Genomic DNA, 18532 nt, shown 5'->3' with positions numbered 1-18532 from the left:
CGAATGCGAGGGCGGTATCAGGACGAGGAACCAGTGCCGTATTGACTGGCCTAATCCGTTTTGATTTCAACTTCCTGGATCGGATGGTGTTTCGTATCCCCACGTGCCCAGCACAGCTCTTCCTGGATGTCCACCTGCCAAGCAACCCACTTCTTCCATGATCAACTCCAGGTCATCAATTATCTTCCCAGTGTCACGCTTCTTTGACAAGTTGCTTTGACCTAACCAATGGGATAACAGCGATACACACTATGAAGAAGTAACATGCACTACCTAGATTGCTTCCCTATAAAAGGCCTGGATTCGACTTTCTGTAGCCTGATCTTTCTTATGCCTTATAGCCAAAAGTTGTTCCTTGTAAGAAAGATAAGTACCGTTACTACAGTGAACAGAAAGCTGGTGAAGCGTAGCATTAGCAGCTGGGGGCGAATCCGGAGTTTGCGTTGGAGCCAAAGCCGGGGACGAAGATAGAGCATCGGTCTACGTGGGGCCAGGGTGTCTCGCAAATGAAGATCGGAATTGTAGCACCATGCACTGGTATTCTCAACAGGCCAGAGAGTATGGATGTTCTGGGTCTTCCCAACACGTTCAAACTCATGTCATGGTATATAATTACTCCAAAGATCGTACTTCAAATGTACAGCTATTAAAGAGTGCTGCTCTTGCTGCTCTTGATCATATCTTATAGCTATGAGGTCGCACTCCTTCATCAACAAGTGAAATGCGCCATCTGGCGGATGCTTCTCGGCGACACGTCATCAAGAGGTCGGAGATGGGCTTTTGGCCGAGGCAGCTGGAGCTTCAGTCGGAACTTGAGCCTGCTCTGAGATAGACTGCAAGCTGCCTACCGGGCCATGGATGTTTGACCGACGGTAGGAACGGGAGTGGGGGAGCCAGCGTTGGGAGAGGCAGCTTCAGGGGAAGCGGGAGCTGGAGGGACCGGGGTCGGCTCCTTCTCCGGTCTGCGCCCAATGATGCAGTAACTGAATTACAAGTTAACAAATCAAAGACTATGCCTAAAGAAGTCGCTTGGAGGATTAAAGAAACGAAGGGGAAGGAAGAAAAAAAGGAGAAAAAAACACTTACACTGGCCAATAGGCGTGAATAGACCTGTCTTTAATGTCTTTCCGTACGTCGACCAGAAAGACATTAACCTCCTCTGGGCTCCATTCGTAGACGCGCGTGAAAGGTGCCATAGTGAACCCTTCAAGACCAGACAGTGTGTTCTCGCATTGAGCAAGACCAATTTCCTTGTACTTTGGGTCTTTGGGCCAGTCGTTCGATGGCCACTTATAAAGACTCATTTCTATTTCAACAAAACCGATTTCCTCTAACAGGTGCTTGAGAGGTGGGATCTCGATGTAAGGGCGCCCTAGCTTCTCTGAAGCCCCTAGGAGTAGCTTAAGCCACTTGATGAGGGTGTGGTCTTCTTTGAGCGTTCCATCATCAGACTTTGGTATCAGGTCGAACTCCTGAAGTTCAAGCCATCCGCCTGGTTCAAGATTGCTTTTTGCGGTTTATGTCAGCTCTGCTCTTCCACACGAGGCCATTGGACTCTAACCACCAGGATGGTTCTGTAACACACTAGTCGTATATAATAAAGGAAATAGCTTACTCATAGCATCTTTGCAAATACACCCTCCAGTCGTTAATACTGGAGGTCATGACCCGGCTATGAATGTACTGGAAGGGCTGTGAGTACGTCCAGTCCTCCTCAACGTCGTCGATCTCGAACCTGACATTGGGGGTACACTTAGCGCAGTTGTTAGTGCGTTGGAATGGGCAATGGCTGCCCCTTGGATATCCAGGGCTTTGGTGGACAGATATACATACTATTCAGGAAGAGTAGGAGATAGATCAATGCCGTATACCTATTGTTCCAATCCAGTTAGTTTCTATATTGCCTGGTACTCCCAACCTTAGAGACCATGGGGCAAGAGGGCAACGAGACGGGCCTACCTCGGACTCAGGATGGTCGTCTCCAAAGTTGATGGCCCAGATGCCGGTTCCGGTGCCGACATCAAGGACTCGACCAACTTTCGCGCCCTCGCGGCATGGTGGGGCGATTCCAAGTGCGTCATCAAGGGCAAACAACCAAAGGAAATGTTGCAAGTCTGGTGCCGTCGTTAAGAAAGCTCGGACTGGAAACAGACAGCTCCAACTGATACTTACCAAGCCTTTCCAATTCTCTCTCGTCATTGGGAAGTGAGTATTCTAGTAATCAAATTAGTACTAGGGTTGTATGTCAATGGTTGGTTTTACATACTGCCAGCTTTGTATCGATGGTAAGTCCTGCCGTTCTCGAATCGAGATTCAAGGATTGAGTTCCGGATACTAGTGCTAGATGAAGCGATGCTCTAACAGTAACCATGAGCTAAGCGTGACTTTGGAGTTGGTCAAAGATGAGGACCTTAAACTTACCGATCCCACCTCAGAACGAGTATCATCGTCAGACTGTGAGCACTGTCAAAAATCTGCTCCGCACTGGATATCACCAATAGAATGCCATTCATGGCCGTACCTCATTGTCTACATCTAGCACAACAGGGTTGTTAGTCGCAGCCATGGTATCCGCCGTATCCTCTTGGGCTTGTGCTGTACGGTGGAGGTGCTTCAAGACGCTGTGCTGGGGGAATATTAGATCTGGTAATCTCAATCGAACAAAAGCAAACCCAGAATCACTATGACGATCAAGTCGAGAGAGTGAGGCAGAAGAAGAAAAGGGAGGATGAGGGACCGGAGACGCGGGGCACTCGATCTTTTTGTGACGAAAACAGATGATCCCAGGTGAGTGGCCCTCTTCTTAGCCGGTTGGCTGGGGGCAGACGGAAGAACCAACGAGCAAACATGCATATGCGCCTCGACGGCGTAATTGCCTCTTTGCAAATAAGTGTGGATCTGAGGAAACCATGGTCGAATAAGAAAAGAATGTAGTCTCCCAACCGAAGGTTGTGCTCTTCTCACTTGCCATATCGGTTGACCTGGTCCAACTGGATTCTGGGCTTCCCGGGTCGGAAGGCGTTTGTTCTATAGCCGCGCCAGAATTCAGCGATACCCACGGAGAACCTCGCTCCAGTCATCTTGGGTTCTAAGTTAGTAAATCCCAACACTTATGAGAAGGCGATTTGTTTAACAAATTAAGTCACAAGGATGAACGGTTGAGGTACCAGAAACATGAAAGCAAAGCTTACTATCGAAGCACCCTTTCCAACTACAGGCGCCTCTTCTTTCCCTTCTAAATATTGTTCGATGTCTTTCGTAGGTACAAATTGGCCAGTGCAAGGATCATACATCTTCGCGAGGGCCAAATTGCAGCCCGCAGCTTCATAACATCAGTGGCGGGAGCTTGAGCCAGAGCCGCAATCAAGGTTGGAATTGGGGCCGGAGCATCACAATGATACATAGGTGGAGTGTCTTCTTCCACTGAACCCAAGCAGAAAGGGAATAGCTGCTGCGAGTAGTCAGCAGAGGTCTCAATCAGGTCAATGACGGGACTGGGCTTACACAGGCATATAGAAGCGGTAACACCGCATCTCTTTGCCTGGTGCTACTTTCACTACGGTCGTTTCTTCTTTGCAATGCCATGAAAGTATGCTGCGGGCTTGAATAGGATGGATGTAACCATTCTCAATATTCTGTCTAGAGATCGATAGCGTATTTGGGTTTACATACTTATGCACTAAGATGAAGGGCAGCAACCAAGCAGATGAGCTGTTCTCGATTGAGCACAATACCTCTACTGCTTCCCCTCAGAGCTACTTCCTTGACCCTTTCTCAACCCTGAAAGTCCCACCTGCGGGGTCAAGGTATCACCATTTTAAACCACCAGCGAAGTCTTTTTCTCCCCAGGCTTCCTCCCAACAACAAAGTACCTGCAGGCCTCACTGGTAAGTAAACTAGGAAAAACACGAATCTAAGGCAGGGTACCACTTACACAGGGAAATACGCATGGTAATTGCGGTTCTTCAGGTCCTTCCGAACATCAATAAGAAACACATTGACCTCGTCGCGGCTCCAGTTGAAGGCACGCGTCAGCGGGGCCATGGCAAGAGCTTCGGCTGCCTGGGAAATGTTCTCGTAGTTCCATGCCCCGAGCTCCTTGAACTTGGCGTCCTTGGGCCAGGTGTTCATGGGCCACTTGTAGCAGCTAAGGGTAACGTCCACAAACCCGATCTCCTCCATGAGCGTCTTGAGCGCGGGAACGGAGACGTACTCGCGTCCGAGCTTAACCATGGCCTCGCTGAGGAGCTTGCAGTATCTATTCAGGGCGCAGTCTGACGGCAGCGAACCATCATCGGACTGGGCGAATAAGTCGGGTTCCTGCAGCTCTATGTATCCACCTGGCTTGAGGTTGCTGTAACGCGTTGTATTGTAAGTGACTGTGCCATTTGAGAGCTGTTCCACTCGCCCGATAACAGGTTCTGCGTCAAGGGGTACATGCGAAAGAAGGTAGGCGGCAAAGATGATGACATACTTGAAGGCCTTGGTAAGGAGATCTTTCCAGTTCGCGATGCTTGACGTCATGAAGCGACTGTGGATATAATCGAAAGGCTGGCTATAAGTCCATTCCTCCTCGAGATCATCAATCTCGAATTTGACATTCGGGGCCGTGCTAACCACAGAGCTGTTAGGATGTCTGAGACACATATTTTCCGCCCTCGAGCATTAACTTACAATTCCGGTTGTATCGCCGACAAGTCAACGCCAAGGATCTTGAGGTTGGGAGCATATTAGAGCAAGCTCGATGTGGAGTCGTCTCTGGGAAGCTTACATCGGCCTCAGGGTGGTCATCCCCGAACTGCATAGCCCAGATGCCAGTTCCCGTGCCAATGTCAAGCACCCTGCCGACTTCGGCGCCCGGTTGACAAGGAGGCGCAAGACCTAGGCTGCCGCCGAGCGTTAAGAGACAGATGTGGTGTTGTAAATCTACCATATCCATCAGTATGGGTAATCCAGGAGGCCTGCGAGAAAATGCAAATAATTGTTACCTAATCTGTCCATTTCCCTCTCATCGTTGGGGATGTTGTATTCTAAATCGGCGTCGGTCAATCCCTACGAATAGATAACGAAATACTTTAGACTCTTACTTCCGTCTTTGTACCGGTGGTAAGTCCTGCCATTCTCGAAGCGGTAGTCCAGTATTGAGCTACTGACGCTGGCTGTGGATGAAGCAATGCTCTAAGTATATCGTGTGAGTAAGTTTTCATGATAGGTGCGGTGGCATCGGCCATTGCGTACTTCAACCTCCGACTGGCCGTCGTCTGACACCTACAAACACCGTCAGATCATCGACACAAATGAACGATGTTCTGGGTTGGCACGGTACCCCCTCATCGGCGGCAATCACAACTTCGTGGTCGACCTGCGCCATTGTGTGAACGATCGTGCAACGGGATTGGACAACGTAGTCACTGCTATACCGAACCCAAGCTCAAAGGTGCAGATGATCCCGAACTCGGTAGTATCGTTTAGAAGAATGGTTAAAGGAGTTGCAGGACGATAAAACAGACCAGAAATGCGCCAGAGGGTAGGTTACATGGATTTGGGAAGGCAGGCAATATGTAGCCCCTCTTCTTGGCCGAAGGAAAGTCAACAGATGCACAAGCCAACGGCGAAGTTACCTATTCGCAAAGCCTGCATGTGGAGACGAGGGAACCACGACCGAATGGAATCGAGCCTCGTGAAAGCAGATAATGTAGCAACGGCATGTTTGCCCGCCCCTGTCTCCGGCATGCAGGCAGTCTTCAACCCCGAGGCCTGCTCTACTCGGACGCTCACCTCGGTAAGGAATTCGTGTTGTCAAACGTTCTTCCTGCAGAGGACCCAGTACTTCGCGTGCATCGGAAGGACCAGATTCGTCCGGGATGACTAGGGGTTGAGGGCAACCCTTGCACGAAGCAAGTGGCGGCCGGATCCACGAAGCGCCAACCGGGCACCAACGGCCCTTCGCGTGCCGCCGGGAGGTGGATCGTGTGGTGCCTCTTCTGCAAGAGCACGCGGATGAGTGTCCGGATCCGACCCCAGCAGAACCATTGGAAAGTTTATCGTGCCGATGATAAACGGTGATTGGCCACCACATTGCGTGTTTTTCCTGGTGCAACAATCCATCGATTCGTACAATCGGGCTACGTCGGTCGCTCCTAGGTACGTGTGGAATGGAGTTCTTGTCGGAAAGTGGATTGCTCTTCGGGTCTAGCACGAACAATATCAAGTTTGAGCCACAGGACTGGGCCTAGCGCCGCTTTCAACGCTGTTGTCGCCCCCTCCAAAACAATACCCTCAAGTATTTGGCCAAGACAAGAGGAGATTGTTTATGCCCGAGTTCTCACCATCTTGAATGCGAGTGAGCTCTGACGCTATGAAGTCTTAGTCACAGTCTTCTCGGCGAATACGACTCCGATAAAAGAGACTCCACGAGGCTACGAGCGAACTTCCTTCCTGTTCCTCTTCCAGCTTCCGTCCGACGACGAAGTAGCCAGACGAATTTTGCAAGCATGGAAAAGGGAATCCATATAGAGACGAAACATGTGATTTTATAGAGGAAGGCAGGCTTGGTAGTTCCTGTTTATAGGCATTTCCGAACATCCCCAGGTAAGGAAACAACCTCGGCGGTGGCCCAATCATGGGTGCGTGTTATTAGAGCGCATCAACAAGCCATCGATGGCAGACACGTTTTTCTCGTAGCTCCCAGCTTCCAAGCTCCTTCATATCCTAATCCTCAAGTCAGATGTTGAAGGGCTATTATAGAAAGACAGAGGGTCACGTGCTCGAACCCGACTTCCGCCATGAGCGTCTTAAGCGTAGATATCACCAATTTTGCGGCCGAAGTTGACCGTCGTCTCTCTGAGGAGTTTGCCGAATCTAGCGGGCGCGCAATCCGAAGGCCGACGATCGTCTCCGGCCTTAAACCCCATCTCGGCTTCCCTGAAGATTGAGATGACCGCTCGGTTCGAGGCCGCTGTTGAACTGTAAGAAGGTATTTCTCAAAATACAAAGCGACTCCACAGGTTTGAAGACCTTTGAGTATCTCTCTTCCAAAGGAGATCCGGAGTCCGTGTGTTATAGGCACGCAGACTAGGATGATGACACACTTGAAGCATGTAGTAAGGTAGTCCTCTCAGCCTGCCATGCTTGAGGCCATTGAGAGACTGTGAATTGAGTCGAACAGTTGGCTATGGGGCCCTCACTCTACGATATCATCGATATCAAGTCCAATACTCGGAGCCACGCTGAAAGGAAGGCACCGTTGGTGGCTGGTAAGATTACCGCAGCTAATTCTCGGCGAGACCATACTCACAAGTCCGGTTGCGCTGCAGAAAGACCAGTGCCGAGAACCCACCGCCGAAGCCTTGTCAGATAATGTTCGTTGTACACACCTATACCCCTGGACGAGCCGCCATGCTTCTCCGGCATGTGCTACTCCGGCTTCTAGTACCAGGTGCTCATCGCAAACTGGAGGGCACAAATGCGTCGCAGCATGGAGTGCTCTACTGACCTTGGCACCTGGCTGGCACGGCCAGCTCATGAAGCATGACTTAGCTGCTATACCGGTCTCCCTCTTATCGCTGGGAATGGTATACTCTTAGCTTGGGTCGGTACACCAGAGAAGCCTCATAGCAAATCGTGATTGAGTGACTGGATGTTGCCTCCGTCTCTGCATTAGCGGTACATCCTGCCATTCTCAAATCGATAGACAAGAGCTGGTTCAAATCCGCGCCAGCAGAAACAACATCCTCATAACCAACCTAAGCCGCGATTGCAGGGGATTGATTCCGCCGTTGACTCTCCTGCTTTTGATCGAGCCGCCTCGACGTCGCTCCCAGCATCGTTGACAGCAGCAACCGGAACCCAAGTACATGGACCCTGCAGAAGATCGAGATTGTCCGAAAAACGCAGGGGAGGCGCGCAGACGATGATACCCCCTTCCCTCTCTTCTTGGCCGCAAGGGAAGCCAACAGACGTGCAGCATGCAGACCGAGAGTGAGGAAACTGCGGCCGAATGAGGACCATGGTCGTTGGTACTCCGTCCAGGGCGAGGGTGCAATGAGCCGCCTTCGTTGAGATCTATTCCAGTATGGCAACCCATCCTCGTAAAAGGCGGGGCTCATTCGGCACACCAGGTGCCAACACAGCAGCCCTAGCGGTAGTTGGTCGCTGGAGCTTATGAACCCGTTGATGAAGAAGCTCGTTGGTGAGTGTCCGGCCTCGATACCTGTCGCATTTTGGGCGCCTGGGTACGGAATGGATCCATCACATGAAGACTCGCCGGCTTCTGCAAAAGCAACGTGGCATTCAGGGCGGCCTGTTGACTATCTCATCGATACACCTACACGTTTACCAAGAAATATCCACTGACAACGTATGTCCTATTGTGAAAGCGCTGCAGTAGAACTAGAACATCATGAGAATGCTGGAGAAAAAGCGATGCACAAAAACCAACTCCGTATTGCTACAGCCTTTTACGGGCCATCTAGGCCACGCCCGATGAGATGTTTCTAGCCCATGTCCAATGCTCAAGCAAAATCAAGCAAAACAGTGAAATTACTCCTTGGGGAAGAGCTCCGCCGAGATATCCTTATCTTTCCTCTGGTGGTTTGACCGGCTCGAACTGCTACCAATCACTGTCGGCACGTCGCCGTCGACGTCCGGGTCGTACTCGGCATCGTCCGCATTGTTCGCCTTCTTCAACTTGAGACTCGCGCCGTCGTTTGAGCCCGTGCCCTCCTCACCCGCCAAGTCGGCGTCATCGTACGGGCCACCGCCCGCGTGCCTTGCGCTCCAATCGGGGTCCTCGTCCGGCAGCCGCTCATGCTCGTTCTGCGGCTGCTTGATGAAGGAGTCGATGATGTAGTACTGCATCGCGTTCATGACGAGCGGGAAGAACATCATGACGAAGAAGATCTGCAGCTGCTCGTTGCCCTCGGTCCACCCCAAGGCCCAGTCGCCGACGCGCGAGATCCATGGCAGCAGGAGGAAGATGATGAGGACGCAGACCTTCATGCCAAAGAGACCACAAAAGTAGATGAACGACTGCTTCAGCCACCACCAGGCGCTGGGAGGGTTGCCATAGTTGCCGGATCGGATCGACTCTTCGGGCTTGCCCAGGGGTGTATATGATACGAGGGCGGTCAGAACTCGGAGGAGCACGATAAGGATGGGGATGCCGATTGTCGTCTGCGATAGTTAGCTTCGCGTGCAAACCGGAGCAGAAGAGGGAGTGCTTACGTCGATGGCGAGATTGAGCAGGTAGAACGAGCACGGGTTCGGAGTGTAATCCTCATCCCGTCTCATGAACCGCCGGACGTTGGATGTCGTCGTGGGGTCCAGCGTCACAGAGAAGCGTCCCGACGTCAACATGGACATGAAGATGTTGGCGATGTGGACCAGAACCGAGCCAAACACCTGCTTGGACACGTCGAAGAACCAAATCTTGACGGGACGCTGTGGCCGTTCTCTCCACCGCTTGAAAACCAGAGACAGCAAGGCAAGACCACCAAGGGCGGCCTGGACGATGAGGGCAAAAGAGCCAAGCAGGCTGCACTCGCCACTGCCACCGTCATCTCCGTGTGTCGTAGCGGCGGTCGCTGTCGCAGCGGCGGCGGTGTTCACAGCGGTCGCGATGGCGCCCGCGAGGGTTTCTGTCGGGGTCGCGATGGGAATCATGGTTGCTGCAGCTGCTGATGCTGTTGCTACTACCGCTGCGGCGAGTGTTGAAGGGACATCTTGGCCGGTCGCTATCGCGTAGGGTGGCGGGGGGGCCATTGGCCTGGCCGGGTCGGGGTTTCGAATGGGACTAGAAGGGGAGGGGGGGCCGAAAAAAATAGGCCTGTCTCGTACGGATGACGGTGTGACGTCTGGTCGATGGGGGGCGAGGCGCGGCAGCTGGTATGCAGATGACGTTTTGGGACAGACGGAATGTCGCTTTTGGGGCGAACAACGGGTTTTTGGCTGACTAGTCGGAGGGCGAGACAAAGCGCTTGCAGCTGTCTTGTGTAGGAAAAAGAAAACCCGACGAGGGGAATGAAGAAAGAAGAACAAGAAGAAGCAACACACGAGGCGTAGCAAAGGAACCCCTATGTCTGGGGGGGAGGAAACGGGTATTGTTTAAGGAAAGAGAGAAACACGGATGGAGGTTAGTAGGAAAAGAGAAGAGCACACTCTAGGTGCGGACAACCGAAAGGTGATCGCCTACGGGGATGATGGGCGAAGGCTGTCACGAGGCGGAGTAAAAGTGACATGCAGCACAGACACTGGAACCAGGTTAGGTCTGGGTAGGTGCCAGTGCTTAGGCGGTCGGTCAGCGTCTAGGTGAGAATTAAAGGGTAACAAGTTACGAAAGGCGCATGAGCCTGGGACGAAGCCACGGGTCAGTGAGTAGCACGCTGGTCTTGGCGTGAGATCGAAGGGGGCGTTGCTGCTTGCACGCCCAATAAACACCGGGGCGTCGAGTGTTTGGCAGACAATCCAGAGATGGACATGAGCAATCGTCGCCTCATCTCTCGCGCTGTCACGGCCGTGCTGTTTTGGCGTATCCGTAATCGATTTTCGACGGTTGCAACCTGCCCCTCCCACGACAGGCCAGGCCCTGACACAAGCTTACTTCTGATTGGGCTTAGCGTCCCCGCACACCTTAACCGACCTGGCCTTGCAGGATCCTCATTAGTCACCATTTCCCCTTCCCGCGGCGACAGGCTGCCGTGATTGTGAGGACATCGGCCCCAATCGAAACAGGCTCCGGGGGTGCCTGGCACTGCCTGGATGATGGCGATTAGGGGGTCGAGACGCTAGCCAAGGCTTGTTGGCTTCACGGTTTTACAGTTTGGAGCTTGGGGGCCTCGGGTGGGGTCTGCTCGAGATTAGGAGATTTAAAACGGGAGAGAGCATCATGAGGTTGCTCTGGAGGCTGCGGATAATCGGACGACGGACGACGGACGACGGACCGGAGGAAACACCGCCGATCCCTCCAACGCGACTACGAGGCCATTCCATGCGGCTACCGCAGCCAATGTGCGCCCACGACTCCTAATCATCTGCCCTGCCTGAATGGGCCGTTCAACCTGCGCCGTTGCAAACGACGAGTCCGTCCAGGTGAGGTGTCGGCGGCGAAGGTGGGATACGCTTTTGAGTCTCTCCTGCACTAGCAGATTGGCATTTTATTGCCGCGAGCCGGTTTACGAGATTCGCAGATTTTAGTCCCATCCCCCCCCTGTCTTGGCGGATCCGTCGTTACCGCTCCTGACCCCTTTGCCCGCCGTGGCATCTCATCCTCGGCCGGCGCGTCTATAACGTGACGTTCGGTCCTCTTGGTATTGCCCAAAAACTAGTCATTCCATGTAACAAGTCTTCACGAACAAGGAGACATGACACACATCAAGAAAGAGCCGAGAAATCTCGGCAACGAAGTCGGTTTAGTCCTCTTCAGCTTTGCTCGATTCCGCCGTTGTCCCGCTCACTCCCAGCTCGTGACCCGACACGACTCATCGTCGGCTATCAATAGCAACGCGAACAAACGCCCTTTGTTGTCCCCGGCGTAGGCCCGCCAGCCAGCAAAAAAGGGGGTGACAACCGCTGCGAGCCCTCGACCAGCAGCACGACTTCCTCTCCATCACGTGCCTTACGGCGCCGCTGACGGCTGGCATTCTTCCCACTCAATAGCCTTTTTCCCAAGCCCGTCCCGGGGACCTGGTTGCCCAGCTCCCATCCCACCAGTCTCATCCGCCAGCATCCGACTGACATCTGCATAGAACATGTCATGGAACGTTGGCTTCGGGGCCGAGATCGCCTTGGGTGCTGCTGGAATTTTCGTGACACCAACTTGCGGGTAACGCCCACAACAGTGGGTTTGTTTCTTGGTATGCGGAATGATCTTACAGAAACACGGCACCTCGGTGTTGAGTGGAATGTTTCAATTTCTCCGCTTGCTACCCCTTTGTGACCGCCGGTAAGCAGGGACCAATAGAGTCCCCCAAGCCCAACTCTAAGCAAATTCAAACTTCGCTCGCAAGAATCGCTTCAGCTTCGTCTTAATGCCCTTACGCCGTTACGTTGCAGTGGTGGATGGGGCCATCCGTGAACGAGCCGGTTCAGCCCTCTTTTGCAACCAAAAAAATAATCAAAAAATCAACAGAAAAACAAGACAATGGAACCCATCCCGGAGTCTTCAACTCAGGCAATCACCAGCTTATCCAAAGCAACCCGCGCAATTTCTATAATTTTCAAGCAGTGTCGGTTCTCCTTAGCATCACCCCCTCCAGAACCATCAAGTTGTGGTGTGTGTGCAGCATTGGATGAGGAAGCCCGGCCGCGACCATGGCGTCAAGCTGGTTGTGTCGGTTGTTCGATCTGTCTTCCATCGCTTTGATGACGTCCCTGAGACCGAGGTGATGATATGCCTCACTAGACCCCGTCCCATCGTTCCTCTCAAAATCGTGTCCGTAAACGTCAATCTTCAAAAGTGCCCTGATGGCAAGCCTCCAAGTGTCCGGGTCCATTTCTCGGTTGTCAACCGACTCGACGGCACGGCACGTGCTGTCTCGCTTGCGCATCTCGCCCCAGAGCCCGCCATACTCGGCGAAGCTGAATGTAATGTTTCGGCCCTCTTTCCTGGCCTGTGCAGCTTCGTCGTCAATGAGCTCGAGGATCTTGGCGTAAGCGTTGGCGGCCGCCGGGAGAATGGCGCCCAGCATCATCATGTTCTGGAATGATTGTATCGGCGGCGGCTCCATTATATCTGGAAGGCTGCACGCCGGGCAGTGGGTAACATCATGGGCTACTCGAGCTGCTGACCTGGCGACGCCCATTGCAGTCTTGACGTCGTTGGGTAGCCTCGACAAGGCGTCCAAGGAGAGAAATATCTGAGAAAGACAGGAACACGATGTGTTGTTGTACGCTTTGGGAGCAGCTTCTGCCTCTTGGCTGACACTCTTGTCGTTGTTGGTAATTGCAGAGGAGGACGACCCGGGAGTGCTTGCACTGAGCGCGTGGGACGTCTCTGATGATGTTGTAGGGAAATCACTAGGCCCTGTCCCGCGCGCTTGCGCCAAGAGCAGGTCAGTAAAGCTTTTGCTGATGTCTTGAGGCAAATCCTCGTCAGCAGAGTCACTTTCATCAAAGTTGATGTCACCTAACAGGTCAACACCGGTAGCACCCAGCTGGAAATCTTCCGTAGGGTACCGCGGCTCGGTGTAAGCCATGGTAAGACTGGATAGCTCGGGCGGCAGCGTCGACGGTGGCAGGCCTTCCAAGGGGGAGAGCAGATCGAGGTAATTCATGTTGGAGTAGTCTTGGGTGAAGAAGGCCGAGAAGTCGGTGTCTAGGGTTGGTTGCGTGAAGAGTGACACCTGCGGCGGCTGATCTGGGCTCTGCTGCTTGTCGGAGGGGGGTTGTGCATCAAACTCTTCGACATGTCTACGCTTCCGTGGCCGGCCCATCTGCTTCTGGGGCGAGTAGACACATCTCAGGTCCTCCCTCTTGCAGCGTGAGCAGCCATCAGGCTCCTTGGTGCAGGCAAGCTTTCGCGAACCTGAATAAACTCATTAGCAACCTGATAGTTTCGGTCGTGGCGAGCGGCCATGGACTTACGACACTCATCACATGCACGATGTTTGACGACACCGCCGGCCGACTTGGACTGAGGACTACTTTCGGGCATGGCTTGATATGGTAAGGGTGAGAGGGGACTAGAGAGGCTTTGTCGTAAATGCCTAACAATGTGCGATGGACGAACTATTTTGATTACTCAAAACTTTCCACACTGCTGGGAGTGCGGCGTCCGGGGTGGTTATATGTAAGTGACGGGGAATGCGTGTGGGCGATGTGATGTTGGCGTCAGAGGTACTCTGTACGGCAGCGACAACGGCGAGAGCAAGACGAAGAAGCCTTTGCCGCTATCTCAGCTAGTGGCTTGCTTTCCAGCTGAATCTCGGGGTGTCTTGCTTTTGGGGCTACGGTATCCAAGAGGCGGAAACATTCGCATGATGACACCGAGGGCTAATGTGAGATGCGGACGCAATGTTGGCGTGAGCAGACGAGCGAGGGGCAGACTGAGGAGATGGAGAAAGACACACGAGTTCGAGTAAGAAAATGGAACGGGGAGAAGCTTATCCCGTCTACGGCGTCAATGTCTCAAGGTTGGCAGCCACACAGCGCAGCTTTGCCTAGATTAGTTCAGGCCCCTAGGACCAACTCGGTCATTCCTGGTGTAGGGGATCCATCCGTAAGGCAGGGTACCTCGACTGGCGAAAAGGACACGACAATGCAGTGCGCTGGGCGCCCTTTCACCAGTCACTCCGAAATCCATCTTCAAAGGATTCGAGGCAGCGTCAGCACCACCTTGACCTGCATAAGACGGAGCCAAAGACCTTGTCCGAGGTAGGTACATCCTGTTAGACGGCCAGCCTAGTTCACCGTTGAAGCCATACTGGCTCTTCTGTCGTCATATCGAGAGTACCTCCCAGGCAACAAGAAGAGCCGGCTAATCTGCCAAAACACAGAATTTGTGTATGACCCGCCCTTTAAGATCCCCTACTGCTCATGCCAAGATACCTCGGATTGGTTCAAGGGACCATTGACTTGATCAGAAGCAGCCACGAAACATGCTCTCACATCTGATCAAGCTCCGTAATGGAGTTCAGGCCCCAACGCGCACCACGGCTTAGAACGAAGCAGAGGCCGTACTCGTGGCGCCTATGATTGGCTGAGTGCATCATATACCCAAGCCATTTGAGTCATCGGCATGGCAAAATAGCGTCAGTAACACGCTTCGGACAGGGCACCAGTATCTTAAACGGGTTCTCCCTACGAGTCGTCTCGGTGTAGCCCGAAGCCCCCCATCCTGTCACTGGCATGACTGGGCTGCCGATGGAACATTGGAACATTCACAGAAAAGCCCCTTCGGGCATGGTGAGATCTCGCAATGCACCCTAAGAAGATTCCACGATCCGTCAACATATGTAAATGGGACATTCCGCATCGTTCCGTAGGGTTCAGCGTGCTGTGCTGCGTCCATTCGTGCCAAGGGGCCATCTCGTACATGCTGCTGCCAGTTAGTCTCATGCTACGTTGTAGTGCGTTTAGCGCTGGTGGTTGCTTGTGGCTTAGCAGTGCAGCAGCTGAAGGGTGCCCTGTAAGGCGACTGGCCGGGCGGCAGCCACCGTGGCATATTGCTCACTTCTTTGTAACATGCAGCAGCTCCACTTGTTCTTGAATCTCTGTATGTACTGCCTCAAAATCGTGTCGCCGACCAGTGAGATCATCGATGGCTTGTCTCCCTGCTTCGGTTCTGTGCTGGGTTATGTTGCCATTCGAATCGCATGGCATTGAAGGCGTTTGTTGGAGGGCACGCAGGGCTGATTTCCGGGCAGATTTTTTTTTTCTTTAGAGTTACAGTCAGTCCCGACCGATTGGGGGAAGGCCCTTCGGAGCAATTCCACTCGTCCATCTCGGTCAACCCCGCTAGGCGGTGTGGAGCGCGCTAGTATCGTCCGACGGCAGAAAAAAAAAATTCCAGAGAAGGCGCTCGCCCAAACCGCCTGCACCTGCATCGCGAACTGAAGCTCCAAAAATAGCCATTTCACCACCTTCTGGCTTGTCCCTTTCTTCCACCACAACATGCCGGCACGACAAGCGTTAGGCAAGCGGAAGGAACCGCAGGCGGAAGCCCCTGTGCCCGTCGATGACGAATTTGGCAATGCAACATTGGAGGGCGTCCTGTCTCAAAGCGAGGATGATTCCGACTACGAAGAAACCTCTGGGTCTGACGGCGACGACAATGGCCTGAATGGCGAACTGTCAGAGGACGAGGATGACGAGGAGGACATCTTGAGTGACGACATTCCCTCTGACGCCGATGACGAAGAAATTGCCTCGAAACTCAAGTCGACGAACCTTGACAAGGACTCTGCCGCCACTACCGTTGGCGACGATGACGACCAGCCCAACTACAGGGTCGTCAAGGACGCCAATGGCAACGAGCGCTACGAGTATGACGAGATCGATGCCGACTACGACTCCGACGACACCGATGCCCAGGAGCCTGTCAACACCATCGGCAACATCCCTCTGTCTTTCTACGATTCCTACCCTCACATCGGATACGACATCAATGGCAAGAAGATCATGCGCCCTGCCACCGGCGAGGCATTGGATGCCCTGCTCGAGACCATTGAGATCCCCAAGGGTTGGACCGGCTTGACGGATCCCCAGACGGGCAAGCCTCTCAACCTCACCCAGGACGAGCTCGAGCTTTTGCGCCGCGTCCAGATGAACGAGATTCCCGAGGAAGGCTACGACCCCTACCCTGTAAGTGTCGAGTGCCCCATGCGCCTCTGCCGACAAGACTAACAAGACCCAGGAAATGGTCCACTGGTTCACCGCACACGAGGAGAAGATGCCCCTGAGCGCGGCGCCCGAGCCGAAACGCCGCTTCGTCCCCTCCAAGCACGAGGCTAAGAGGATCGCCAAGCTCGTCAAGGCCATCAAGGAGGGACGCATCCTGCCCTACAAGCCGCCCGAAGAGAGGGAGAAGGAGGAAGCCGAGAAGGAAGAGAACTACTACGACATCTGGGCCAACGAGGAGGAGCGCCCGCCGCACGTCATGAACATCCCGGCGCCCAAGCTCCCGCCTCCTGGCTACGACCTCAGCTACAACCCTCCCCCGAGTACCTCCCGACAGAAGCCGAGAAGGAGGAGTGGGAGAAGGCGGATCCCGAGGACAGAGAGAAGGAGTACATGCCCGCCAAGTTTGATTCGCTGCGCAAAGTCCCCGCCTACGGCGAGTTCGTCAAGGAGCGCTTCGAGCGCTGCCTCGACCTCTACTTGGCTCCTCGCGTGCGCAAGAACAGGCTCAACATCGACCCCGCGTCGCTTCTTCCCAAGCTGCCCCGTCCCGAGGAGCTCAGACCCTTCCCCACGGCCTGCCAGACCGTCTTCCGAGGCCACGAAGGCCGCGTACGGTCTTCCGCCATCAGCCCTGATGGCGAGTGGCTTGCAAGTGGTGGTGATGACGGTACTGTGCGCCTGTGGCACCTCCGTACCGGTCGCCAGGAGTGGATGGCCAAGCTTAGCCTTGACGAGGCCGTGAACGTCGTCCGCTGGCGCCCAAACAAGGAGACCTTCATCCTGGCAGCCGCTGCTGGCGAGGATCTCTTCTTCGCGGTCCCTCCTCGTGGTGCTGATGGCATTGACAAGGCCAGCCGTGACATTCTCGACGCTGGTTTCGGTTACGCTACGCAAAACCCTCAGCCAACGGCCCCAGTTACCAAGGAGCACCCTGGCAAGTGGGCGAGACCTGGCTCAAAGCTCGAGGCTGCCGGTGTCTTGCTCAAGGCCACTGTCAGATCCGTCATCAAGGTCATTAGCTGGCACAGACGTGGTGACTTCCTCAGCACTGTCTCTCCCAACGGCCAGCGCAGCGCCGTCGCCATCCACACCCTGTCGAAGCATCTGACTCAGATTCCCTTCCGCAAGCTGCCCGGCCTCGCCCAGACGGCCCAGTTCCACCCTTCGCGACCCCTCTTTTTCGTTGCGACCCAGCGCATGATTCGCTGCTACGATCTCCAGAGACAGGAGCTGGTCAAGGTCATCCAGCCCGGTGCCCGCTGGATTTCGTCCTTCGACGTCCACTCGGGCGGTGACAACATCGTCGTGGGATCCTACGACAGACGTCTGCTCTGGCACGACCTCGACCTCTCCAACCGCCCCTTCAAGACGATGCGCTTCCACTCGGAGGCCATTCGTGCCGTAAAGTACCACCGCAGCTTCCCCCTGTTCGCCGACGCCAGTGACGACGGCACTCTGCAGATCTTCCACGGAAAGGTTGTCAGCGATCTCATGGAGAACCCGACCATCGTACCCGTCAAGATGCTCAAGGGCCACAAGATCGTCAACAAGCTCGGTGTCCTGGACGTGGACTGGCACCCTACGGAGCCCTGGTGCGTGAGTGCCGGCGCCGACGGCACATGTATCCTCTGGACCTGATTTGTGAGTCTCTGGTGGGGGGATACTTGTTAAGGTTTTCAAAAAAAAGACAGCGAGGCGTTGGGAAGAACCAAAAAGAACCAAAAGAAATGCTCGAGAAAACTAGACAACCCTTTTGCTTTTTCAAACTTTGTTCATGTCAAATAATTCGCCCTGGATTTACCTGCAGGAAGGTGTCAATAATGGATGTCGAATTCGTACCAATGCTTGCATCCCGTTCAACCGTGACATGCGGTCAGTTCTCTGTGATTTAACTCGCATCTACCCTTGCATCTTCTGGGAAGCCCAAAGTTGAGGACGAGGTGGAGTCATGAAGGAACGCCTCTCAAGATGACAAGAGGACGCCCCTTGGCGACGGCAGACGATGCCGAAGGGACCGAGGGAGCCGGAGAACCCACCGCTCCAGCGCAAGGTGTTGGCTGCAAGTTTAATTAGGCGTTGGCTCGTGCGTCCCAAAGTCTCATTTCTCATTGAACGGACCGCAAGCCCGTCTTTTTTTTTTTTTTGCCCCCCTTCGCGGCGACGAGGACATGCCACGGATGCATGCACAGCTGGC

The 18532-nt window shown here is 53.9% G+C and overlaps 4 protein-coding genes across 4 annotated transcripts; 1 reads left to right on the top strand and 3 right to left on the bottom strand.

The window, feature by feature from the left end:
* Nucleotides 1-3930: 3930 nt before the first annotated feature.
* ColSpa_02275 (putative methyltransferase tdiE) lies at nt 3931-4939 on the bottom strand (the record flags this gene model as incomplete). Its single annotated transcript, XM_049268487.1, has 3 exons — nt 3931-4624; nt 4675-4712; nt 4772-4939. The coding sequence occupies 3 exons, from the start codon at nt 4937-4939 to the stop codon at nt 3931-3933; spliced, it is 900 nt and encodes a 299-aa protein (XP_049124444.1).
* A 3602-nt stretch (nt 4940-8541) lies between these two features.
* Nucleotides 8542-9363, bottom strand: ColSpa_02274 (store-operated calcium entry-associated regulatory factor; the record flags this gene model as incomplete). The annotated part of the gene is made up of 2 exons (XM_049268486.1): nt 8542-9174; nt 9226-9363. The coding sequence occupies 2 exons, from the start codon at nt 9361-9363 to the stop codon at nt 8542-8544; spliced, it is 771 nt and encodes a 256-aa protein (XP_049124443.1).
* A 2852-nt stretch (nt 9364-12215) lies between these two features.
* Nucleotides 12216-13651, bottom strand: ColSpa_02273 (lactose regulatory protein LAC9; the record flags this gene model as incomplete). Its single annotated transcript, XM_049268485.1, has 2 exons — nt 12216-13522; nt 13582-13651. 2 exons carry the CDS (start codon nt 13649-13651, stop codon nt 12216-12218), a joined length of 1377 nt encoding a protein of 458 aa, XP_049124442.1.
* A 1958-nt stretch (nt 13652-15609) lies between these two features.
* ColSpa_02272 (ribosome biogenesis protein NOC1) lies at nt 15610-17976 on the top strand (the record flags this gene model as incomplete). The annotated part of the gene is given in 3 exon segments (XM_049268484.1): nt 15610-16299; nt 16352-16658; nt 16673-17976. The coding sequence occupies 3 exon segments, from the start codon at nt 15610-15612 to the stop codon at nt 17974-17976; spliced, it is 2301 nt and encodes a 766-aa protein (XP_049124441.1).
* Nucleotides 17977-18532: the final 556 nt, after the last annotated feature.

The sequence above is a fragment of the Colletotrichum spaethianum genome, assembly GCF_022836535.1.
Source record: "Colletotrichum spaethianum MAFF 239500 DNA, contig04, whole genome shotgun sequence".
Classification (NCBI taxonomy): domain Eukaryota; kingdom Fungi; phylum Ascomycota; class Sordariomycetes; order Glomerellales; family Glomerellaceae; genus Colletotrichum; species Colletotrichum spaethianum.
Note: the sequence above shows the minus strand (reverse complement) of the source record. Positions and strands in the feature narration are given on the sequence as shown.